This window comes from Mus caroli, unplaced genomic scaffold (genome assembly GCF_978045245.1).
Source record: "Mus caroli unplaced genomic scaffold, Mus_caroli_1 scaffold_11, whole genome shotgun sequence".
NCBI classification, from domain to species: domain Eukaryota; kingdom Metazoa; phylum Chordata; class Mammalia; order Rodentia; family Muridae; genus Mus; species Mus caroli.
This window is the reverse complement of record NW_028227266.1, coordinates 60,553,756-60,580,151: the sequence shown is the minus strand read 5'-3', so window position 1 is coordinate 60,580,151 and position 26,396 is coordinate 60,553,756. Positions and strand designations below refer to the sequence as shown.

General features: G+C 47.4%; 1 protein-coding gene across 4 annotated transcripts in view; it reads left to right on the top strand.

Annotated features, from left to right (window-relative positions):
- Positions 1-26,396, top strand: part of Paqr5 (progestin and adipoQ receptor family member 5) — an 88,249-nt gene that overhangs the window by 32,853 nt on the left and 29,000 nt on the right. The window contains exons 2-3 of one of the 4 annotated variants that reach the window (XM_021172362.3): positions 4,141-4,287; positions 25,254-25,381. In XM_021172362.3, coding sequence (XP_021028021.1) covers positions 4,237-4,287; positions 25,254-25,381 — 179 coding nt within the window. In that variant the 5' untranslated portion in view covers positions 4,141-4,236. Of the gene's footprint in view, positions 1-4,140; positions 4,288-24,841; positions 25,011-25,253; positions 25,382-26,396 lie in introns of those variants that run through there. The other 3 variants (XM_021172363.3, XM_029482007.2, XM_021172364.3) reach the window with 3 other exon arrangements.

Sequence of the window (26,396 nt, the reverse complement as noted above, 5' to 3'; positions counted from 1 at the left end):
CTAATGCACACGGACCCTCAGTGGGGACCCTAGGCAGGCCTGTCTGCTCAGAATCTTTTTGTCTCTCTTTGCAATGTGGCCCAGGGCACCTGGAGTCAGGATCTACAAAGGAGTATGAGACCATGACTTTTCTGAGCGTTACAGCTTGCTTTAGGAGAGAGCGAGGTGACAGAGAGCAGGGCAGGAGTAGGTTCGAGAGCCCTGTTTCTGGGCCCTTCTAGTCTCCTTCAGTTTAAACTGCTCAGCTCGATGAGGAGTTGTGTTTTAAGATGCTGGTTTCTGAGCCTCTGTATAATGCAGTGGTTCTCAACCTTCTTAATGCTGTGACCCTTTAATACAGTTCATGTTGTGGTGACCCCCAACCATAACATTATTTCCCTACTCCTTCATAACTGTAACTTTGCTGCCACTATGAATTACAATATGAATATCTGATATGCAGGGTATCTGATATGTGATTCCACCACCCCCAAAGGGGTCAAGGCCCACAGGTTAAAAACTGCTAATATCATGGATAAAGGATTAAACAATATTCTTTAGTCAAATTGTATGAGGCAACTCAAAAAAGTGACAGTATTTATAAAGAAGAGGTTGTCTTGGATGACACAGATGACTTTAACACGTTTACTTCTATGCAATATGAGGAAAACATTTTTAATTACTGGATTAAATAGAATTGAGATTCTATATGTGTACTTGACCAAATTAATAAATTTGTGCTAATAATATAACTAATTATTGGTTCGTTCATATTATTAAAATTTATTAAAGCTTTGGAACCTGTCATTGGGAAAACAACTCGCCAGCTTCTTTGGGACCAACGTATATGGCAGCATTTAGTAGGTATCTTAGGTTTTGGTGGTGGTGGTGGTGGTTAGAATTTTATTCTCATGAATTTTATTAAGGCTATTTCAGAACAATATCCACTTTATTTTTGAGATAGTGTCTCTCATTTCCTAAGCTGTCCTGGAACTCTCTGTATAGCCAAGCATGACCTTGAACTTGTCTTTCTGCCTCTGCCTCCTGAGTGCTGCGGTTATAAGTGTGTACTAACTACTATACGTGGCTTTATGCTGTGCTCAGGATCAAGCCCAGAGCTTTGTGTGTGCTGCGCAAGCACTCTACTAACTGAGAAACATCTCCAGCCCTTCTATTGTAGAACTCCAGTAAGATGAAGTCTTATATGAAACACTACTAAGCTGTATCTTTTTGATGTGTTTGGATTTTACCTTAGAAACTATGATGGTTAACTTTAATTGTCAACTTGACACAACTTGAGAGCCCTAATGAGGGATTGTTTACATTGGGTTGGGCTTTGAGCATATCTGTGTAAAATTATCTTAAATTAATTGATGCAGGAAAATCAAGCCACTGTGGGTGACACCATTCCCTAGGCAGAGGTTCCTGGCCTGCCTAAGAGTGAAGAAAGTGAACTTAGTGCAATCAAGTGAGCATGTATTCCTTTCTCTATTGTTGACTGTGGATACAATGTGACCAGCTCTCTCAAACTCCTGCCACTGTCTTCCTTGAGGTGATGGGCTACAGCCTGGGAATTTTAGCTGAAATAAACCCATTGCCCCTAAGTTGCCTTTTTATCAGAGTGTTTCTACCACACAACAGAATGAAAAGTTGAACAGAAGCCCTTGAACAAGCTTGTCCTTGACACAGCTTCCCACCCTGCAATGTTGGCAAATTGCAGTCTGGTTTTTCTAGGGTCTGTGAAATGAAGAGCCTGTTTCCCAGCAGGTAGAGTTGAAAGGATCAGGGAGTTAATTCTAGGCTAGGTGATGTCTGAAAGCTTACGATCAGCTGTGTGCTGTGGTTTCCCACCGTCAGCCACTGGTCTTTTGCAATTGTTAACAAACATGAAGATGGACAATTTAGATGTGGGCTAACAACCTAGTCATAGGAGAAGCTTCATTTCTCTAAGAAGATAACAGCAGAAGCCTCGCACTTTTGAAACAGGTCAGTCAAGTTCTGTCTTATCTGGGATGTGGCCTCAGCTTGCTGAGTTGGCAGGAGTGGCTCCCCACTTGCCATCCAGACCACACACATCCCAAACATCCCGTTTCCGGCATCTCCCAGTGCTCAAGAGAAATGTGTTCTTAGTGCTTTGTGCTAGGATGTATTCTCTTTAGTTAAAGCCAATTCTCGTGTGTGTGTGTTTGTGTGTGTGTGTGGAGATCAGAGGTTGTCATGTCTTATCTAATTTTCCTCCTTTCATTCCTCTCTCTCTCTCTCTCTCTTTCTCTCTCTCTCTCTCTCTCTCTCTCTCTCTCTCTCTCTCTCTCTCTCTCTCTCTCTCTCTCTCTCTCTCTCAGAGTGTGTGTGTGTCAGGTCAGCCACAGAGGTCCCAGGAGGAATGTGACGAGTGATCCAGGGAGGTCCCTCGGAGGCAGGGAAGGATTCCTGTTGATAGGGACATGAGGAAGGCTCTAAGGAGGCTTCGGTCCAGGGGTGATGGCAGAGAGACACTGTGGTCAGTCCCTAGCTTTGTCCTCTTTGTGCTAAAGCAGCATTTTTCTGTTTCTTGGGCTGTCTGAGAACTTTAAATGTCTGTAGTTCATATTGTTTACAGTTGCTAAACAGCCTTAATCCTGTGTTTGATCAAATTTATTGTTTACTCCAAGTTGCTCTGTCTCCAAGAAGCTCCTTGGCTTTTTTGCCTGGCCTGTTTTTTTGTGCGACAGAGCTGTGTGGTCAGGCCCCTGGAAGAGGCCATTCTTCTTTGAACTAGGACATAGTTCTTTGCCCCCTTTACATTTTTTATTAAAATGTATTAACATTTAGTTTATTTATTGTGTATGTGTGTGCTTTTGCAAGCCTATGTGTGAGTGCATGGACACCTCAGTACAGGCCTAGAGGATAGAAGACAACGTTTTTGTTTTTGTTTTTGTTTTCTCTTTTCTTCCCATGAGGGTCCTGGGGATGGAAGGATGGAACTTGGGTCTTCAGGCTTGGAGGCAAACTTTTTTTTCAATGGTCATTGAACCATCTCATGCCCCCCCATTGTCTACTTATGTCACCTAGGGTGACACAGACTTGAGACATCTCTGCCTCCCTCAGACCAGCCTATGGTGGAGTAGAGTGCATGGCCTTAATACTTCCCAGTTCAGCAACTCTGGGGAAAGTTGCCTACAGCTCATCCCTTGGAGAGGAATAGGTGGCCTCAGGTCCCTCGGAGCCCTACTGTTTTCTATTGTAGTCTCTGTTCGTTCTGCTATAATAAATACCTTAGATCGGTGGTTTATAAACAATGAAAATGTATTGCTTCCAGTTCTAGGGGCTAAGCAGTCCATACGAAGACTATTCACAGATGGTTCCTTCTCCTTGTGCCCCCTGCACCCTCCCCCCACATCCTGGGCCCAGTGTCAAGAAAGCTCCTTCAGGCCTTTTTTATAAGGGTACTAATCCCATTCATAAGAGTGGGACCCTCATGACCTCATTACCTTCCAAAGGCCTTACTTCATACCACACTGGGGATTAAATTCTAGCATACAGATTTTGAAGATTTTTTTGTATTGTGGTAATCAGCCATGGAAGGATCTAATTGCTTACCAGCTGGCATTCTCAGAGCGAGGAATGAAGTAGTCTGAATCATTGCTTTTAAGAAATCTTTGCAGCCAGGCGTGGTGGCGCACGCCTTTAATCCCAGCACTTGGGAGGCAGAGGCAGGCGGATTTCTGAGTTTGAGGCCAGCCTGATCTACAGAGTGAGTTCCAGGACAGCCAGGGCTGTTACACGGAAATCTTGTCTTAAAACCTCCCCTCAAAAAAAAAAAAAAAAAAAAAAAAAAAAAAAAAAAAAAAGGCAGGGGCTCAAGTAGCCCAGGCTGGCCAGGGGTTAAGAATGACCTTGAACTCCTGATTCCCCCCAACCCCGCTCCCTGTCCCCCCCCCCCCACCTCTACTACCTCAGGATGAATGGCATGCCTGTTTTATGCAGTGCTATGGATTGAACCGAGGGCCTCACGCATGTCAGACAAGCAGTCTACCAACTGAGCTACATTCCCCTTGGGAATCTTGGCAATCTTGTTTATTTGCTCTCATTCTAAAAATGTCCAGTATTTGAACCACCAGAAACCATATCCAGTTGAAGTTAGGAGGAGTCTGGCCTGATTTCTTGTTTGTCCTCTTTCAGGGAAGCTACCTTGATGTCCCTGGTATGTCAGAACTGAGTGGGACCTGCTGAGGGGCCAGAGTGACCTTCAACTGCCTTTCCCAGCCTGGTGTCAAGATGCTGAGCCTAAAGCTCCCTAGGCTATTCCGCATAGACCAGGTGCCCCAGGTGAGTGCTTTCATTCCACGCTGATTTCTGGGGTCTGCAGCGGATCGGATCGACACCTGCAATGTGGGACTTGAGGATGCTTTCACGAGGCCCCTTTTCTTCAAGGCACCCCTCTGAACCTCCTGCAGAAACCAGCATCCCTTGCCCCAACCATGGACCAGGCTGGCAAAGTGTAGCCCTTCAGTGTAACCTCGTGCTGCATCGGGAAGCAAAGTCATTAGAGAGAGCACAGATTTGGGCTAGTCAGGGGAAGCGGTACCAGCTGCAGGGTGGGGAAAGGCTGGCTTCAGCCTCCTGTGGTGCTCCAAAGTAGGCCAGAGAGCAGCCACCTTAGCATGGCTCTGCACACATGTTCTGTCGCATACTCCCCATGCCTCCATTTACTTGAGACAATCTAGCCTCAGACACACAGTCCTCCTGCCTCAGCCTCCCGTGTGCAGGGATTACAGGCTATGCCACCATTCCCAGTTCTACCCTCCACTCTTGCAGGAGGGCCAGACCAGGCCTAGGGTTGGGCAATGGAAAAGGGCTTAGTTAGTGGCTCTTGTCTCCTTTCCACAGAGCCATCCTGACACACACAGCAAGCACAGACACCCCGCCTCTATAAGCCCTAACCTTTTGGTTGTATGCTGTGCCAGACTGGTATCTTGCCTTGTAGAGAAAGCACAAGACTGTACCCTTGTCTCTGGATCCAGTTTCCTTCCTGCCGGACTGAGAGTCAATGCCGTTTTGTAGTGGGACGATTCCTGGGTAGATGAGAGCCTCTTTCTGCTCAGCTGCTTGTCACACAGTGATATCTTACAGTCCCTATCCAAGCTCAGTATCACCAGTGGGACACTGAGTAGAGACCTGCCAGGCTCTGATCTGAAGCTCTAGAGCCAGGTGATGCCAGGAAGATGGCACTGGGCAGAATCATGGGCAGTGCAGAGCTTTGGTGGGGCAAGCTGAGGAAAGCAGGAAGTTCTAAAGAAAGCCACCATCCATGGCCCTTTTAGCAGGGCCCTGCCTCTGGGATCACAGGGCCATCCGCTCCCCTCTCTGTCCACACATCAGTGGGTGTGACTAGTGGGAACACAGTGTGAGTCTTGGATTTATTCATGAGGTGGATTCATGACATTTTTATTGACTTCTTCCTGTGTGCAAGGTGTTTCTCTCCAGGATCCAGAGAAGACATGTGGGCAATTCTGTCCTGACTGGGCTCCTCTGAGGCTCACGGGGATCTCAAACACACATGAGTACTTTGTAAAGCAGCTAGAGGAGAGATGGGTCACTTCTGTCACAGGGGAGGAAAGGAGCAGGAAAGACACTATTAAGATGAATTGCAGGGGCTGGGAGAATAACTGGTGCTCAGGGGCTTGCTGTAAAAGCCTGTGGATCTGAGTTCAAATCTCAGAACCCAAGTAAGAAACTGGTGAGTGCTTGTAAACTCAGCACTAGGGGGAGACAGGGATGGATCCCTGGGGATCACTGGACAGTCACCGGAACCTTGTCTGTAAGCCCCAGGTCAAGGAGAGACTCTCAAAAATCAAGATGGACGGCACCTGCAGAAGAACCATACTGGAGATTGTCCTCTGGCTTCCACACACATGTGCACACTTATGTATGCATATCTACACACACACACACACACACACACACACACACAAACACACACACACAAAACAAATAAATGTAATAACAATTTAAATGCCTCATAGAGAAGTTAGCTTCCTGGTGAGGAAGAAATGCCGGTATCTTCACAGTGCCCTTTGTCTGGGGTCCCACCTAGTGATGCAATCCAGGCCCGCCGCGTTTGTTATCATTGACTCACCTCTTCTCTTCCTTCGCCTTTCAACCCTCCCTGTTACGTTTTAACTGTGCCTTGTGTAAACAGCTCGGAGTTGGAGCTCTAGCTTGGAGACTCATGTCTTTGCTGCTGTGTCTAGTGGTGTGCTATAGAGGGATCTGTATTTGTTTCAGCTGTCCTGGGTGAATGTATCTGTTTCCTCTGCTTCTGCCTTCCATTCCAGTCCTTTGGGATGAAGGGTCACATTCTTACTTCTCTGTTTCACTCTTCTACTTCTAGACATGTTCTGCAGGTACTAGTTTAGAGATCACTTCAGGTATTTTTTTTCTTTATTTTGTTTTGAGACAGGGTTTCTCTGTGTGGTACTGGCTGTCCTGGAACTTGCATTATATACAGGCTGCCTGCGTCTGGAGAGTTAGGATTTGAGGCATGCATGACCATCACCTAGCTCACCTCAACTGTTTTACTATGAACAGATAGCTGTACTAGGCACTAGAGAGTAGACAAGCAGAGGTTTAAAGTCACCCAGGATTGACTGGGAATGTAGCTCAATCGATAGAATGTTTATCTAGAATGCAAAAGGTCCCAGGTTCGAATCCCAGTTACTGCATGTCTGTACTCTCAGCACTCATGAACTAGAAGCAGGAGGATCAGAAGTTCATGGTCATCTTTGGCTATAGTGAATTTGGGGTCAGACTGGGCTTCATGATATCCAATCTCAGGTTAACCCAGATACCTCAGTGACTGGAAGTGTCAAAGACTGCTTTCGCTTCAAATTTACACAGCAGTCATTCCTAGCTGCACCATCTGGAACAGGTGGCCTCCGAGGTCACCACAGAGGGGAAGAGAGAGGACGGCATCTTCAGTTGGGTTTCCTAGAAACAAACTCTGAGACAGAAACTGGCAGGCAGGGAGTTAACTGGGGATGGTCCTCAGGTACAGCACTGTGAAAAGTGAGGATGGCAGGGTGTGGGAGGAGCCACGGCAGGATGTGGGAGGAGCCACGGCATCAAAGGCTCTCACCAACCCACAAAGCCATCATACATACATACATACTTACATACATACATACAAATAAAAAGTAGGCCAGGACCTTGAGTCCTTGGTGAGTGGGGCTGGGTTGACCCTGAGAAGGGAACATGATGAAGACAAGATTGTGTCGTGCCCTTTGACCCAAAACAATTTCCCAAAAGACTGGAGCTGTCTGAGTTCAGTCCTGTGGAACTATCACCTGACAACCTGAGCTTAATCCCCAGGACTCAAATGGTGGAAAGCAAGCACCAGCTAACGCTAGTTGTCCTCTGTGTGTGAGTAAATAAACAGATTTTTAACGTGAATAAAAGCCCGCGGCAGTTTCAAGGCAATGCACTGCTTTGAACTGTTCTGGCCCAAAAGGAGCGCACCGTAAACAGTCACCTGACTCTGATCGGACCTCAAACAAGCCTAAGACACAGGAAACACACAGAGAGTTGGCGAGTGCTGACTATTTCTGCCATGCCTGAAGAGCAGACGCCTTTGAACAGTTATGCAAAGGCATCTTGCCAGGAAATGTCTTCATAAACTAGATTAGCCTCAAACTCAAACTTACGGTGATCCTCCTCCTGCTGCCTCCTAAGTGCTGAGACTGCAATCGTGCACCACCACACCTAGCTGAGACTTCACTCCCCCTACCCTCTTAAAAAAAAAATTTTTTTTTTTTTTTGAGATTTTGATTTTATTTTAGGGTGTGGGTGTTTAGCTCCATGTACTGCCCACAGAGGCCAGCAGAGGGCACTGAGTCTCCTGGAACTAGGTTGTGAGTTACCATGTTGGGAACTGAACCTGGGTTAGCTGGAAGAACAGGTGCCCTTAATCACGGAGCCATCTCTGCAACCCTTGTGACTCCATTTCTGGCCCTGCTCTTGCTGCCACCCCTCCCTCGAGATGCTCTGTTCTTGAATGTGCATACTTGAGCAAAGCTGGATTCCCGAGGACAGCTTTGTGCTTGCTCCCCGGGACTGCCAAGAGTGGAGCGTTTCCTGTTGGAGACGTCATGGTTCTCAGAGACAGCGTAGATTCTGACCAGAATCCTATATGATGACTAGCAGAAGGCCCTGAATTATTGGGAGGTTTTGTTGTTATTTGTTTGTTTTGAGACATGATCATCATTCTACATAGGTCTGGTATGTGTGTGGAGGAGGTCACTATGTAGCCCAAACTGGCCTCAAACTCACAGAGAGCCATCTGCCTCTGCCTTCCCAGTGCTGGGATTAAAGGTGTGACTTGCCACACCCAGCTGAGAGTTTTCTGTAATCTTCCTTGGTATCCAGTAACTCTCCTTAGTATGGCACTCTACCAACTGAGCTACCCCCTTAGTCAAAAATGTCTATTTTAAAACTTCTTTATAAAGTGAAATAGTTCAACCTAATTTGGAAAGAGGATTGAGATATAGGTTCTTGTTATGTAGTTCATCATAGATACATGTAGATACATTTTTTTTAAAGCTTTGGCTAACAATATCCTATAACAAATGTCAATAGAGAACTCATAGTCATAATTAATATAATTACCCACAACAGACCAAACTGGAGCTCTCTTGTTTCATTGACGCCTTCTAATCATTGTGTATCTTATCTAAATGAAACCCACATGTTCTCTTTTCTTAGCCTTCTCACTGGGTGAAATGAACGTAGTTTAAGGTCAAACTGCCTACATATTTCAGGAAGTTATCCTGGAATCATTTAGAGAATGAAGTACACACCTCTGAACTGTTCCAAAAAAGAAAAAAAAAAAAAAAAAAAAAAGCTTTCAGGGGCTGGAGAGATGGCTTAGAGTATAAACGCATTGGCTACTCATACAGAGGACCCAGGTTTGGTTCCTAGCCCATGTTAGCTTCCAGCTGTCTGTAATACCAGTTCCGAGGGATCCAACGCCCTCTTCTGGCCTCCACAGGCACTGCATACACATGATGTACAGACATTACACACAAAATAACCCACACATGAAATAAAAAATCTGAAAGAAAAAAAAAAGCTACCAACTCCAGCAAGCAACTCAACCGTGTGCGCCCTGCCTGGCTTGGGACTGTTGTCAAATCCTGGCCTTTGATAGCTTCCTTCTACTTCCTTAACCAGTTCTTACAAATTTGGTGGCTTATGCAGAAGCCTCACACACTTCAGACCCCAGGTTCGATACCTAGCACTGAAGAAACAAAACGAAGGGCAATCAATATACCAGCAATCATTATCTTCCAGCCCTGTACACTGCAAGTGTGCCATGGGTGGATGGGCCAGAATCCCATGACACAGAGAGAACCTGCTCCTTGTTCTTCCCGCTCCTTGGCTCATCTTGAAATCCAGCACCTTTGCATCACTCTGACCTTTCTGCCTGAAAACCTCAACCTAGATACACCCTGGTTTTTGTCTTTTCCCTATGCCAACCTTTCACGTCCTTTTGTGTTTGTGTTACATAACATTCTTGTTTGTTTATTTGTTTGTTTTGTCTTGAGACAGGGTTTCTCTGTGTAGCCCTGGCTATCCTGGAACTAGCTCTGTAGACTCAGGGATCCACCTGCCTCTGCCTCCCAAGTGCTAGGACTAAAGGCGTGTGCCACTAATGCTAAGCTTAGTGTTTTCACTGCACCTGGTTCAAACAGCTTCAAAGGAGGAAGGATTAAGCTCAGAGATTTCAGTATGTCACAGCAGGGAGGGTGTGGCCCAGCAACTAACAGCACAGCAGTCAGGAAGCAGAGAAAAGGGACACAGGAAGGGACCAAGACAAGGTAGAGTTCCCACAGCAACCTCCACTGATCAACTTCCTCTAACCAGGCCCCACCGCCTGCCTTTCCACACCTCTCTTAAAGCTCGGAGCACGCATCCATCAGGACATCCATCCACTGTCTATCTGGGTTAGAACCCTCAGGATCCAGTCATTTCCCAAAGGCCCATCAGTGGCAGGCAGCCACGCCCCCAGTGCATGATCCCATGGGGGTATTTTAGACTCAAACCTTAACACCCTACCCTGCCTCCATCTTGTTGTCCTTACTTAAAGGCAGCATCTCCTTCTGAGAGAAACTGGACTCTGGGCACAGAGGTGGCAGCTGGGTTGCAAGGACAGAGGTGTCAGTGTCTGCCAGGAAGCCTGTTAGAAACACCGCCTCTCCTCCAGGCCTGCTGGGGCAGCCTTATAGTTCCAGCTCTCTAGAGGCAGAAGCAGGAGGTTCAGGAGTTCGAGGCCAGTTTCACCTACATAATGAGTTCAAGTTCAGCCTGGGCTACATAAAAGTGTCCCAGATAATCATACATAAATAATTGCAGACTCTTATATAAGCCACCAAGTGCAGTGAGACCCTTGGGTGACCTGCCAAAGAGCCGGTTTAGAGATGATGCTGACAAACCAGGGAGGAAGTGCTGAGGATTAGAGGCTATTTCCTCTCAGCTCGGGTACCGGAAGACCAAGATCAGGTGAGGGCAGGGCTGTTCCTCTGGGGCCTCCTTCTTGTAGCCTCTTCACTGGGATCCACACCTGGGAACTCTGTCAATCCAGACTTCCTCTTCTGAAAGTCACCAGCCACACTGGATAACAACCCACTCTAATGGCTTAATTTTAAGTGTCATCCTCTCGGGGAGACCCTGTTGCCAGGGCTGGGGTTGTAGCTCAGCTAGAACCCTTGCCTAGAATGAATGAAGCCGTAGGTTTGCTCTCCATCAGAGACCGGTGGTACACTCCTGTCATCTCAGTACTTAAGCAGGAGGATCAGAAGTCCGAGGTCATCCTTGGCTACATAGGGAATTCGAGGCCAGCTTCAAATACAGGGTGTTGGGGTAGTAGTATTTTAATGTGTAAAGTTGAAGGGAGACATAATTCTGTTTCTCAGAGTAGGACAGGAGTGTCCTGTACCCTAAGGAAAGTTATACCTCTCAACAGTGCCCTGCTTAGCAGTGTGGGAGGGGTGCATCATGGCAGAAAGTGGAGGCCTGAGGCTCATAGATTTCATCCTGACTCCCGAGACTGATGGGAACATGGAGAGATGCCGCCACCACCTCCACCACCACACCCTCCATCCTGAGGACAATCAAGGACTCTTCTTTATAAGGAAGATGTGAAGATTCTGTGGCACTTGGACAGGAAGTGAAGAGTACACTAGAAGCCAGCTGCCTTCCCTTTCCTCTCCACCCCGTTCTTCCCTCTTCCCTTTTTTCACCCTCAAAATCTGTTACTTACCGCAGACCAGCGATATTCATTTATTTTCCCCTTGGGTGATTTGCAGTTTAATAGCTAGAAAAACCAAAGGGTGGAATTTCAGGCTTCAGCTGGGGGGCACACTGGGGTCTCAGGGTCACAAGCGCTAAAAGAGCTAAGTGGCCGCCTGGAGGGTCTTACTCCTAATAGGCTGCACACAGCTCGCTTCCATTTTGCTCTAAATTGCCCAGTCTGCTACCGTAGATGCAAAGTGGGACCCTAAAAACTGCTTCTGCTGTGCAAATAAGCAGGTGCCTGAGAACTCAGAGGGAGTTGCGGGTGGAGGGAAGTTGGAAATGAAGCCAGGCTTCAGAGTAACGAGGAGATGATTGTAATTTGCTGTTGGGGATCAAGCTGAGCTTGGAATACAAAAATTGTTTTCAAATGTTCTCTTTGCTATTTTGATGTATGTAACCCGTGTTCTGTGAGGATCAACTCCATGAGGAGGGCTTTGCTGAGGCTGGGATGTCACGGGGGAGGGAACCTTTGGCCTTCTTGTGCTCAAAGCTGCTAGGAGCAGGAGTGCACCTGAGTGCTAGCGATTCTGTCCAGTAAACAGAGGTTCGCTCTGGGGAGGGCAGGAATGGATCCATTGTGTTATCTCAAGTGAAAATCATTCTGTCTTGGGTCACAGAGAGCTGTTGTCTTTTTTCATCCCCTATCCACCTGCCATGACCTCTCAGGGGCTACCTGATATCCTGCCCCTACCACATGCATGATGTTGGGCTTGTCATACATGGAAAGGTCAAAATGGGACATATGGAGGTAGGCTCTTTTAATAAGTACCCAGCCCTGGCTTCTGTAACCAAGACCTCTTCTCTCAATCTCAGATCTGGGACCAGACCTTCGCCTCCTCTTCCTCCTCTTCTTCCTCATCTTCCTCATCTTCCTCCTCTTCTTCCTCCTCTTCCTCCTCTTCTTCCTCTTCCTCCCTTTTCTCCTCCTCCCCCTCCTCCTTTTAGCCATGTAGCCCAGGCTGGCCTGGAATGCCATATATAGCCAAGAATGGCTTTTAAACTCCTGACCCCCATGTTGCTACCTCGAGTGCTGGGATTCTTAAAACACACTGCTCTGCCTGACTTATGGCAGACTGAGGAGCAAACCCAGTGCTTTGTGCTTGCTAAGCAAGCTCTCCACCAACTGAGCCACATCCCCAGCCCTGGGACGAGATTCTCAAATGTGATTGACAGGAACAACGTCACTGCTCTTCCCTTTAGGCCTCTGTCTGTGCCTGTGCTGGCCAGAATGCCAGGACCCACAGAGAGGAGCATGCTTGCTGGTTGCAAGTCCAGTTACCTGGGCAGTTTGTGAGTGACTTTTCTGGGCAAGCCAGAAGGCTTAATCCTCAATTTCATCTGCTGCTCTCCTAGATAAGGGCAGCCACTCTGGCCTGTTTTCAGCAAGAGCCTTGTTAGGTTGGTTCAGCCAGGCTGTCCTCAGGGATCTCAGGGATTCTCCGACTGCTAGCCCTCAGCCTGCGCTTTGGTTCTAGACTAACACTTGCCTATGTGAGAGTGGTCCTGAATAAAGTCTTCCCTGCTGTGTGTGTTACCCAGCAATTCACACAAAGGAGCAAACAATGTTTATAAACACTTTTTCCTGCACTTTGCATTTTAGTAAGCAGCCAAAACTTTAGGTCATTTGAAAACTTTTTAAGAGTTTATTTACATTATATATATATATATATATATATATATATATATATATGTAAGCATTTTGCTTTGGTTGTGTATATGTATGTGTATGTGTGTGTGTGTATGTGTGTGTGTGTGTGTGTATGTGTATGTGTATGTGTATGTGTATGTGTATATGTATATGTATATGTATATATAATCTCACATGCATGCAGTACCCAAAGAGCCCAGAAGAGGATGCTAGATCACTGAGAACTGGAGTTAACGTTTTGAGTTGGCATGTAGATCCTAAGATCAGAACCTAGGTCTTCTGCAAGAGCAACAAGCGCTCTTAATTCTGAGACATCACCCCAGTATCCCACCCCAACCCCGACTGGATTTTTTTAACGGGAAAGGAAAAAACAAAAGCTTGAAATATAAGTAGTCTGATGGATCAGTGAGAAGCCCCTGGGAGCCACGTTTTCTGAGCCACGTCTTCTGAATGCTCCCAAACTAGAGACATCCTATTCCACATGCATCCGAGGCGAAGGTCCATTTGCTTCCTTCTCCATAGGCCTGATGAAAACTGCAGGTCAAGATCCCTGTGCCCATTGTAGGCGAATGTCCACCGGAAGCCAGATACTTCAGCGGAATGGAGAATCAAAACTGAAGGATCTGGGCTTCGGCTTTGGTGGCAGAGTGCTCACCTAGTATGCTAGAAGCCCTGGGTTCTGTCTCCAGAACCCTATAAACCGGCTGTTATCGAAACACTCTGGAGGTGAATCAGGAAGAACAGAAGTTCAAGGTTATTCTATGAATTTAGGTCAAGGCCAGCCTGGGTGACCTGAGATCCTTTCCCAAAAAAGATAGCATTTAAGATAACTTGTCTTTTTTTAAAAAATGGAGCAAATCACCTTCATTAGCTAAGACCCAAACCTAACAGAAATTGTATTTCTTAAAAAAAAAAAAATTATAGCAAGGCAGGGGTGGTGCACACCTTTAATCCCACACTTCGGAGGTAGAGGCAGGTGGATCTCTGAGTTTGAGACCAGCCTGGTCTACACAGAGAATTCTAGAAGAGCCAGGGATACACAAGAAACTCTGTCTTAGAAAAGCCAAACCAACCAACCAACCAAACAAACAAACAAACAAACACAACTTACTGATTTCTTATGAGTTTGCAACATGTTGTAATTATTCTTTGACAATGTAGTATATGTATATAATACATCTTAATCTCACCACCTACAACTTATCCCTCTCACTGTCCCCTAGTCACATTGTGTGCCTGGTGCCCAAGGAAACCAAAAGGCAATGCCAAATCCCCTGGAACTAGAGTTACAAGTGGTTATGAGCCCAGAAAAATGAACCCAGGTCTTCCCCAAGAGCAGCAAGTGCTCTTAACTGATGAACAATCTCTCCAAGCCCCAAACTATATTTTGTTATGAGACCATAAATCAACATCTCTGTCTCCATTCCCACTGCCTAACCAGTTTACCCAGAATTGAACTTAACAGTGTCCTAAAATCAGAAAGCAACATATCTGCTGCCCTGGGTAGTTTTAACCGTCAACTTGGCACAGTCTACAGTCATCTGAGAGGTGACTGACCAACTGAGGAAGGTAAATTTGTGGACATTTCTATGGAGAATCTTCTTGACTGATAACTGATGTAGGAGGACCCTGCCCACTGTGGGCGGCAGCATTCCCTGGGCAGGTGACCCTGGACTATGTAAGAAAGCTAGCTGAGCCTGAGCCCTGGGAGCAAGCTAGCAAGCAAGCAGTGTTCTCCACAGTTGCTGCTGTATTTACTGGCTGTGAAATGAGTTTCTTGATTGGAGATAATGATGTGTGGAATAGCTCAGGCCTGCCCTGAACTTCCACATTGACTTCCCTCAGTGATAGACTGTGATCTGGGATTATGAAGAACAAATCCTTCTTTGTGAGTGTTCACTGATTCGCCCGAGAATGAGGACACCACACACAATAGGGTTCTTCTGCAGCAAGCTTTATGCGTCTTGAGAGGGAGAGCATAAGCTTCACAACCGGAGACCCCAGGCAGTCCGAGCCCCTCCTTTTTATAGGAAATTCTCCCCGCCTCGGACATGGCAAGCCATGATTGGCTCAACACTGATCACCCCATATGATGTTATCCCTGAGGCGGAGCTGCCCAGGGCGGGGATTTCCAGCGCAGGCGCAAACTAGATGTTTACTAGTTGGTACTGAGGAAATGACTCAGTACCGGAAGATAGCAGCGCCCCACATCTCCCCCTTTTTTATCTAATAAAACCAACTGGACACCCAGTATGAGAGGACGGGAACATTGGCCGAATCCTCTTACTCAGAGATGTAAGAACTATGTCCGCAAGCAACAACTAGGCTTGAGTGGGACCCGAAGTTGCTCCGACCTGTCCCTCTGCCATTTTTTCGAGGAGGGGAAGACTAGGGCAGGAAACCCCCACTAGACGGCATATTCCCCAGGTGGGACGGGGGGACCACCTGTGCGATGCATTGCTCTACAATCCTCTAGGGCTGCTGAAGCTCACCCGCTAAAGCGCGGGCAGCCAGCGACCAGTGGTGCAAATCAATTTTGTTTAAGCGCCGCCAACCATACCTGTGCAGATTGCCCCTGCTCCAGGGCAGCAAGCGCCTGGGATATCATGATTTTGTCTCTATTATTTTTCTTATATAATTTGCAAATTAACCATAAGCTAAATACCGATCCGAAGCAAAGGAGAATTCCAAACAAACCCACCCCCACCCATTCCTTAAAATAAGAAACAGCAGAAGAAATCCATGACGAAAAGCCTTCGGTCAAGGAGAGGTCAAGTCTGGTGGAATTGATTTGGACGATGGCCAATCTAAGTTTCTGGAGGGTTTGATCAAAATCAGACGTCCAATTATATAGCAGCTGTTGGGACAAACTCTTAGAAAGATTAGCGGCATATGTGAAATTATTATATTGTACTGATGTGATGCATAACCCTGGCATTCTGACTTCACATCCCAACTGCGCGAGTTGCCAGAGGATATCAATTTGTTCTTGAACCAAATCTATACGTTGATTAACCAGTAATAATCCTCCCCGGAGCTGGGTATAGGCAAGATGGCTATCTTCAATTGCTGCAGACACAGCGGCCGACAGTTGATTAATAGTGTCTGCAGTCTGCACAGTCCCTGACAGGGCCAGAGCTGATGCAGTTACTGAGGCGGTTATGCCTACAGTAGCCACAATTCCTACGATCACTGCAGAGACACCAAAATCCCTCTTTTCCCTAAAAAGGGACAGGGAGCTGGGGGCCACCACCGGGACTGGAACAAAGCGGGGCAAACGGACAACCATGGCAAAGGAAAAAGCCTTGGCATCCCAGCATGTAGCATAAAAGCAGGAATAATTTTGACAAGAAATGTCAGTCAAATTATTAGGCAAGGTAGAATTACTAACAAGCCAAAGAAAAGGGGGCCAAACACAAACAGGCGTAGGGGGATATTGAAACTGTTGAGGCGATCCCACCCACCACGTGGAGGAGGAATTTAGGCTGAACCGCATGAAACCCCTTTGGGACCAGCCTCCCTCTATTAATGCCAGAGGCGCAATATCGGTGCAGCTCCCATTAATGCCACACAAAAGCCATAAATTGAAGGGATAGCCAATGGCTGAGGGATTATCTTCGCCATTGCGTCTTGCCACATTATATGAACCATTAATCAAGGGTGGGGATAATGTGAAATAATCATTAACTCGCCCCACTCGACGCGCTTGGCAGCCGGCCCAAGGCAGGGTGGAAGACAGCTCTTCCTTTGCTACACAAAAGGGGGCTAACCTTGGTTGCTGATACTCAGTATGATTAATAATTTTTGTTACCTTGGGCCAATCTCCAGACAAATCAACAAGATCTCCACCATAAAATGTATCATTCATAAGTGCATTGGGAATATGGACAACGTACTGATAGGATAATCCAATGCACTCGGTCAAAGAACTATTGAGGGAGAAACATAAGCTCCCCCTCAAATTATGTCTTCTCTGTTCAGTGACCTTTTCGAGCTGGGGATCCCACGGTAAATATGGAAGCCCATGATTTTCATTGGTAGAAAAAAGGCGGGGAAATACCTGAGCATTATACATTACCGGCATGGGGAGTGGGAATGTTGACATTATTCCCCATCGAAGCCCTTTTTCCTGGGATATCACTTGCAGAGGCAGGATGATTCCCAATATCAGCAGGGCGATCTTCATCATCTTGGGGTATTGATCGTGTTAGTCTTTCTGGGACCCAGAATGGATTTTGTTCGCTCTGCGGGAAAACACAAACAGCTCCCCTGGATCTTATTAGAATAGGATCCGGGCCTCTCCATTTGTTGGTTAGGACATCTTTCCATTTTATTAATTCCTTGGGTCTAGTTGGTTCAGAACAATGTCTGTCAGCAGCAGTACGGCCATGTGCATCAAGATTTAAAAAATTGAGGGTGAATAGTGCCAATGACACAGACACTTTTGGCGTACGGGGTATAGCTTCATCAGCGCCCCCTTTTTGTTTAACAACATAAGATTTAAGGGTCCGATGTGCTCTCTCAACAATACCTTGACCTTGTGGGTTATATGGGATACCAGTTAGATGCGTTACTCCCATTTGGCGACAAAAGCTTTGAAATTTTTGTGAAGTATAAGCTGGTCCGTTATCAGTTTTAATAAATTTAGGTTGTCCCCAAGCGCTCCAAGCCTCGAGGCAGTGTTGGATCGCATGTGTTGCCTTTTCTCCCACATGGGGAGATGCAAAAATAATGCCAGAGCAGGTATCAACGGACACATGAAGATATTGTAACTTGCCAAAGGAGGGGACATGTGTGACATCCATTTGCCATATTTGTAAAGGCTGAACGCCGCGGGGGTTGATCCCCACATGAGGGAGGGGCAGAAATTCACAGCAATTTTGGCAGCTAGTGACGATGTCACGAGCTTCTTTCCTAGTCAAGGAGAAGCGACGGCGCAATGTTTCTGCCGTTACATGAAAGCGATTGTGGAATCCTTTTGCAGCTTCCACAGAGGATGACAGGGCTGTGGCTATTAATTTGGTGGCTTTGTCTGCCAAGTCATTACCCAGGGACATGGGGCCAGGTAGGCCTGAATGAGCCCTGATATGAGTGATGAAAACTGGGAATTTTCTTCGAAGCAACACTGATTGTATTTCTTGAAAAATTTGTGCTAAAGTGCTAGAGGGTTTGATTACCCCAGCCACCTCCAGCAAGTTTACTGCATTTACTACATAACTAGAATCTGACACAATATTGAGGGGTTCAGAGAAGGTTTTTAATACCTCCAGAACCACTAGACACTCTATTACTTGAGGTGATGCTTCTTTATATTGTTTGGAACATATTTTGCCATTGACCACAAAGGCCCCTACACCATTCTTGGAGCCATCGGTATACACCATGAGCCCTTCCTTAATTGGGTTTCTTACCGTTACATGCGGGAACACAATTGACTGGCTCTGGGCAAAGTGTAGGATCGGGTGTTTGGGATAGTGATTGTCTATGCTTCCAGGGAAAGTTGTAACTAGTATAGCCCAGTCATTAGATGTGGCGGCCAAGGTCTGGACTTGCACAGAAGTATAAGGCACCACCAAGAGGTGGGGGCTACGCCCGAAATGGGTGATGGCTGCTTTATAGCCTCTGAGTGCAAGCTGAGCTATGGCTTCAGGATACCAATGTATTATTTTTGCTGGGGATACATTTGGGTGAACCCATAGCAGGGGCCCATTCTGCCAAAGAACGGCAGTTGGCAAATGGGCAGTTTGTAAGACACACAGACTAAAGGGTTGTGATTCTTCGATACGGAGCAGCTGCGCTTGTGTCAGGGCCATTTCCACCTTTTGTAGGGCCAGATCAGCAGCTGGAGTCAATGTTCGGGGGGACGTGATGTGCGAATCTCCTTCTAAGATATTGAACAAAGATCTTAATTCCGAAGTGGGGATTTTTAAAAAGGGTCTAAGCCAGTTAATGTCCCCCAACAATTTCTGAAAATCATTTAGGGTATGGAGGTGGTCCCTTCTTATCTCTAATTTTTGAGGTATGATGTTATTTGGTGTCACCATGGTACCCAGGAACTGTCCAGTATTTGAAATTTGGACCTTTTCTACAGCTATTTGAAGTCCCCATTGACTCAAAGTTTTAAGTAAAAGGGGGTAGGCCCTTTGAAGCAGGCCAAGGTCCTTGTGGCACAGAAGGATGTCGTCCATATAATAGAGCATGACTAACGAGGGAAATTGATCCCTTACTGGAGAAAGGGCCTCCTGCACATAAAGTTGGCACATAGTAGGGCTGTTGGACATTCCTTGTGGTAGAACCTTCCATTGGTACCTTTTATCGGGTTCCATATGATTAACAGAGGGTATGGTGAAAGCAAATCTGGGCCTATCTATTGGACATAGAGGTATAGAAAAGAAACAGTCTTTAATATCTATTATAATCAAATTCCAACCCCTGGGCAGGGCGGAGAGCACAGGAAGGCCTCTTTGCACAGGGCCGAACAAATGCATTTGTTCATTAATGGCTCTAAGGTCATGGAGCAACCTCCATTTCCCTGATCTTTTCTTAATAACAAATATGGGAGTATTCCAGGGGGAGGTAGAAGGTTCTATATGATCCAATTTTAGTTGTTCATTTACTAATTGTATTGCGGCTTCCATTTTTTCAGAGGATAGGGGCCATTGGGGGACCCACACCGGGTCCTCTGTTTTCCACGGTATAGGCCGAACCGTCCCCATGGCCCCTAGGAAAAACCCAGTCCCTGTCGGGCTATATTTCCTACTGGTGAAATAGGCTCAATTCCTCCTTGCTCTGACCGTCCTAATCCTTTGCCTGTCCTGTAGCCCATCTTTAGCATCATGTTTTTTGCCTTGTTCAAGCCTTCCCCCAACACGATTTTTTCATTGGACAGGGTTAGGCCCAAATGTTGCATAATGTCTCTCCCCCAAAGGTTTACTGGGAGCGGGAGCACATAAGGTTCGAATTTACCCTTTTGTCCCTCAGGAGCCTTCCAGGTCAAACTCATCGAGCTTATGGCAGGGCATGAATGATATCCCAGGCCTTGTAGAGAGTGGGACGATTTTGTAGTGGGCCAAGCTTTTGGCCACCAGTGCGTGGATATAATACTTTTGTCTGCCCCGGTATCAAGAATACCTTCAAACCTTTTTCCATTTACTTCGAGGCAGAGTTTGGGCCTTTCATTCAGGGATACAACAAGGTAGGCTGAATCAGTTCCTGACGACCCCATCGTTTTGGGACTGGGGCCTGGGGAGCCCTCCCAGAGGGTGTCGGGGAGGAGCAGCAATTGAGCTATCCTATCTCCTGCACTGATGGAAAACACGCCCCTGGGGCTGGAACATAAGACCTGTATTTCGTGGGAGTGTAGGTGGTCAACAACCCCAGGATGGACCACTAGGCCCCGTAAGGTGAGTGATCCTCGTCCGAGGATAAGGCCCATGGTCCCAGGGGGCAAAGGTGACATTGGCTCTATAGGTACTGGTTGGATACTCATTTGGGGCATTAGTAGGAGGTCGGAGGCGGCGCGCAGGTCCACCCTTGTGGGTCTTCCTGGGTCGCTTCTTCCGCCATCCCGGAGGTTCTGACAAACCGATTCCCATATCTTTGAGGGCCCTGGGACCGTGGGCCCAATGACCCGTTTTTTGACACATTGGGAGCAGGAACATTTAATGGAGGCAAAAGCCTTCCCTGTATATCTCGCACTGAGCGACATTGATCTGCTCTATGGTACCCTTTACCACACCTCGTGCAGAGGGTCAAGACCCCCCCTTTCTTGTCTGGGGCTTTGCAATCTCTTTTGAAATGTCCAGGCTTACCACAATTAAAACAGGTCCGTTCACCGGTCTTCTTTTGTGGAGGATGCTTTTGTGCTAACATGATGGCGGCCGCGAGGCCAGTATTGCTAAGTGGACCTCCAAGCTCTCTACACACTCTTAGCCATTCTTGCAACCCTTTTGATTTTCTAGGAGCAATGGCATTCCTGCATTCCTGGGTGGCTTGTTCAAAAATCAGTTGCTCAATAAAGGGTCCTATTCCCTCTGGGTCCCCAAAGATTTTCCCTGCCGCCTCCATCATGCGTGCGACGAAGTCGGCAAAGGGCTCCTGGGGCCCTTGAACAATTTTTGTAAGCTGATTGGTGGTTTCTCCCTTGCGATTAAGTGACTTCCAGGCCCGTATGGCTGTGCTGGAAATCTGGGCGTACGCCCCCCAATGGTAATTAATTTGATCTGCGGCCCACGGGCCTTGGCCTGTTAAAAGGTCAAATGTCCAATCCCGCTGCTCTTGCGTAAGGGCTATTGCGTTGGCCCTGGCCTGGGACTGGGCTGCCTCATGCCACAAGGCTTTCCATTCTATGTATTGTCCCATAGTAGGCAAGGCGGCCTTAACTACCATTTGCCAATCACTAGGTGTCATGGCAGTTTGTGCCATTCTTTCAAGAATCATAATAGTAAAATTAGCATTGGGACCATATTTTCTTACTGATTCTGCAAGATCTTTTATCTGACTATAGTCTACAGGAGCGTAGATTCTCCCCCCTTCCTGTTCATAAACAGGAAACGCTAAGTGTAGCTTGCGGAGGATCCTTTGGGGAAAAAAGGAAATTGTAGATGACCGGGCCTCATAAGGTGGGGGAGCGGAGGGAATGGCGGCAGCCAACAATCTCCTATCCTTAAAGGAGACACCGGACGCGGGCTTACTTGACTTAGGTCGCCCGCCTTCATCTGGGTGATACCTTTCTCCTTTATATCTAACTGCTTCTTCTTCTAACTCGCCCTCTTCCTCCGAGGTCAGTTTACTGTCCTCGGTTTCGGAAGAATCCGAGGTATCTCTTAGGTGGAGGGCAGCCAGTTCTCGGGTCGGATATAACCCGGGCCTGCTGCTCCCCTTCTCTCCCTTTCTGTTTCTCCCGGGAGGTCCTTTTTCACTTCCCTTTTTTGCCTTTTTTACGGTTTTTGTGCGCACACCCATCCTCTCACTACGCTCGGATTCTGACATACCTTCCTGCATAGCTTCTAAAACCTTTTGCCCTTTCTTTCGCTCCTCCTCACAGGCCTCATCTTCAAGACAACTCTTAACTAGTTTCCATATGGCCTTAACTCCCAACCTGAGGTCTGAACAGGTTTCTAGATCGTTGCCTAGCTTATTCCATGACAGCAGCGTCAGAGATCCTGACACCGCATACCAGGGAGCTACTCGATCAACTTCCTCGACAAAGCGACGAAGAACTCTGTCCCCAAGCTTCAGGTCCCTTCTTTTGAGAAGTTCTTTTAATGAAGTTTGTACTGATTGAGAAGCCCCCATGATACTCTAAAGGAGACTGCAGTTTTATGTCTCCGAGATCGTAAGAACTTCAATTTAACACAACCTTCTATGTTCACAAAGGAAAAGGGCTAGGAACCATACAACCAAGGCCATGAGGACGATAATTAAAGCCTCGGGCAATCCCTCCCACGGCCCGGTTAGTTGAAGGGAGTGCGAAAGGGTCAGGTAAAATTCAGGCATACCTTTCCGAGACGTAGTTCCTGCAGTTCTGGACCCTCCCCGTCACCGAGGGATCTCCGACGGTTCGCGATGTTCTTCTGTTCTTCGTTTTCCCGGGATTCCGGCACCAGATGTGAGTGTTCACTGATTCGCCCGTGAATGAGGACACCACACACAATAGGGTTCTTCTGCAGCAAGCTTTATGCGTCTTGAGAGGGAGAGCATAAGCTTCACAACCGGAGACCCCAGGCAGTCCGAGCCCCTCCTTTTTATAGGAAATTCTCCCCGCCTCGGACGTGGCAAGCCATGATTGGCTCAACACTGATCACCCCATATGATGTTATCCCTGAGGCGGAGCTGCCCGGGGCGGGGATTTCCAGCGCAGGCGCAAACTAGATGTTTACTAGTTGGTACTGAGGAAATGACTCAGTACCGGAAGATAGCAGCGCCCCACACTTCTTTTTCTGAGTTGCTTGTGGTCAGAGTATTTTATCACAGCAGCAAAAAGGAAGCTGTAATACCTACCATGCCGGTCACCACTGTCCCATCTCTTAGGTCCCATGGTATGCCACAGGGGGCATCAGTGTGCTTTTTTTTTTTTTTTTTTTGAGATGAAATCTTGTTCTGTATGCAAGAACTTGAACTTGTAGAGATCCTCCTGCCTCATTCTCCTAAGAGCTAAGATTTGGATCATGCCTTTTTGCTTACTTTCTTGTACAGTTCTGTGGGAATTCTTGACCAGAACAGCGAGAGGTGGGGGCAGCTGTATTCTGTACAGGGCTTTGCTGTGGGTGGAACCCAAGGCTTCATGCATGCTAAGCCAGTGGGGCTCCTGCAGCTTCCCCTCCTTCCACAAGAAAGCAAAGTGGAAGCCTGAGAAAGTGTTGTGACTTGACTTCCCTCATGGAGACTAAATACAAAGTGCCACTGTAATCATTTCTGTTAGCCCACTGCTATATAATTAGTTTCTTGTGTGTGTGTGTATGTGTGTGTGTCTATTTCTATCTATGCGTGCATGTGTGTGTGGAAGTCAGAGGACAACTTGCAGAAGTCAGTTCTCTCCTTCTACCATGTGGGTTTGGGAATTGAACTTAGGTCATCAGGCTTGGCTGTAAGCACCTTTATCCATGAATCCATTTCACTAGCTATAATTTACCTTCCAAAGGTCACCACCGTGTGAACCATTGAAATCAAATGGTTCTAGCCAAGCACGATGGCTTGCCCATGTCGTCTCAGCACTTTGCAGGCTGAAGCAGGACCACTGCCAAGGGTTTGAGGTCAGCCTGGGCTACAGAGCAAGCCTTTGTCACACAACAGGCAAAACCAGCAGCTCTTAACCAGAGTCGGATGCTGCCTCCAGGCGACCATCCCAATATTTGGAGACAGTTTGGGTTGTCACTTCTTGGCGTGGAGGGTCTTAGTTAGACTGTGCACTTCCAGCAGGCCACAGGCACACAGCAGGTCAGTCTTCCACAGCAAAGGACCATCTGACCCCAGATGCCGGAAGTGTGAAGGAACCTTGAGCTAAGCAACAGGAAGAGGAAGATCCATTTCCTGTCATCCAACCAGCTTCCTCTTCTGTGTTTCCCCCACCTCTGCCCCACTGTGGGTGTATATATCTCTGTAGCGCTAGGACATAGCAGGGACACATTCCACTTTTCTTCACATTCTCAGATGGACGGAGGTAGGGGGCACTTGCCTGGATGTTTTGTCAGTCATTGTGTGTATGAGTGCATGTGCCAGAAGTTGGCACTGAGTATCTTCCACATTGTATCACCATCTTATTATCTATTAGATTTTTTGAGGTAGGGTCTCACTATGTAGCCTCGGCTGGCTTGGAACTTGCTACATAGACCTAGCCTGGAACAGACAGAAATCTGCCTGATTCTACCTCCTGAGTACTAGGATTAAAGGTGTGTGCCACCACACCCAACAGTCACTCATTCTGTGAGGCAGGGTCTTTTACTAAACTCAGGACTCACAGATTGGGTAGAACAGTTGACCAGTAAACCCCAGGGATCCTTCAGTCTCTGCCTCTACAGCACTGGAGTTACAGGCCCTCACTGCTTTCAGTGTTTGGTACTTTATACCTGTGCTTGAAGTCTGACCTCATGATTGCACTACAGGCATCTCAGCCACTAAGCCATCATCTCCTAGCCCTTCTGTTACCATTTTAAATGGATATACTTCAGATAAGTCAAAACCTGACGGTCCTACCTGACCAGTCTACATTTCTTACTGGAGGTGTTGAGGGAAGAGAGAGCAGTGCTTACCAGGAGACCTCTCTGGGGACCATGGCTCTATGATCCTGCTGTGGCCAGCCTCCTCCTCCCACAGTCCAGTCTGTGGCATCACAGGCCTCGTCATCAAAAGGCCTTTATGAAGTGCCTTATGGATACATCATCTCACTGGGAGGATCTTCTGCAGAGATCGCCCTACCAGCCTCTGACATCCAGGGCAGGCTGGCTCAGGCAAACAGCATACATGCGAGCCAGCCACAAAGGCATCTAAAGACCAGGCCATAGGCCTCAGGCAGAGTACAAACACGGGCTCTTAGACAACATTCATGCCCAGGGTAAGCACAGCTGGAAATGCAAAGCCAGACTATTCCCAAAGCCTGCCTGGCTCTTGGATCTCAGCTGGCTTGGGACTGCTTGGAGGACAGGGGATCTTAGAAGCTCCTGGGAGGAGAGTGGACAGAGGCAGGAAGGGAGAGGACCAGGTCAAGGAACTATTCAACCACCCAGGAAACGATGCTAGCCAGGACACCCCTCCTGTTGTCTCACCTCCTTCCCCCTTCCCTGTCTTCCCTCCACAGGTGTTCCATGAGCAGGGCATCCTCTTTGGTTACCGACACCCACAGAGTTCCGCCACTGCCTGCATCCTCAGCCTCTTCCAAATGACCAATGAGACCCTCAACATCTGGACGCACTTGCTACCCTTCTGGTACCTTTTGGCCCCTGGACAGCCCATCCCCTAGTGGATCCCTGGGGACTGACTTTAAAAACACAGCTGGTGGCAGGGAGACTTCTGAGCTAGGGCCAGGGGTCCTCCTGTGGGTATAGGTACACATATGACAGCGGGAGAAGAAGCTGGGACTGTCACAGACTAGGCGTCAGGCTGTGGGTTGCCGTAGGAGTCTAACACTTCTGGTGACCGAGTAGCATTTATCTTCATCTCCTTCAGTCTTACAGGCTTTGCAGGTCTTCAAGAAGTCTTTATTAAAGTGCCACTGACTTGAGCAAGTCACTTAATCTTTCTGAGCCTGGCATTTTCTGCCTATGGAACAGGCATGATCCTCTTCCCGTTTCTTGGGGCTGCTGAGACTGAGAGAAAACCCTGATAAAGCAACGACACAGGAGCTGGAAATGTAGCTCAGTTTGTAGAGTGTGTGCAAGAAGCCGTGGGTTCATTCCCTAGCCCGGCATAAGCCAGGCATGGAAGCCCTACACTGTACCTCAGCACTCTGGAGGTAGAGGCTGCAGCACCAGAGGTTCAGGGTCATCTCCAACTACATAGTGAGTTTGAGACTAGCCTGGGCTACGTGAGGCTTTCTCTAAAAACAACAAAAAACACAGGCGTAGTTGTGGGTGCTTGTATTTGTCTAGGAGAGTAACAATATGACGTTGGCCACATTTAATGGAGTCAGCTAGGAGCCAAGCTCTGGAAAGTAAGGGTGACAGATGGGGTTCCAGGAAGGCCAGGAGGCTCTGGCTGAGAAAGGTGAAGACCCACTTTACACACTTTGTGATTTTGCTTGGTAATGGAGGGGTAGACAGGTCACATCCCTGCATCATGGTGCAACTCCCCCTGAGCATCTATGGAGATCGGTTCCAGGGTCCCCTAAAAAGCCTGGAGGTTCACCCTTTGTCAAGTGGCACAGTATTTACATATCTCTCCACATACCTTTTTGTTTTTTGAACCATCCCTAGATTCCTTAAAATACTGAGGCAAAGTAGAT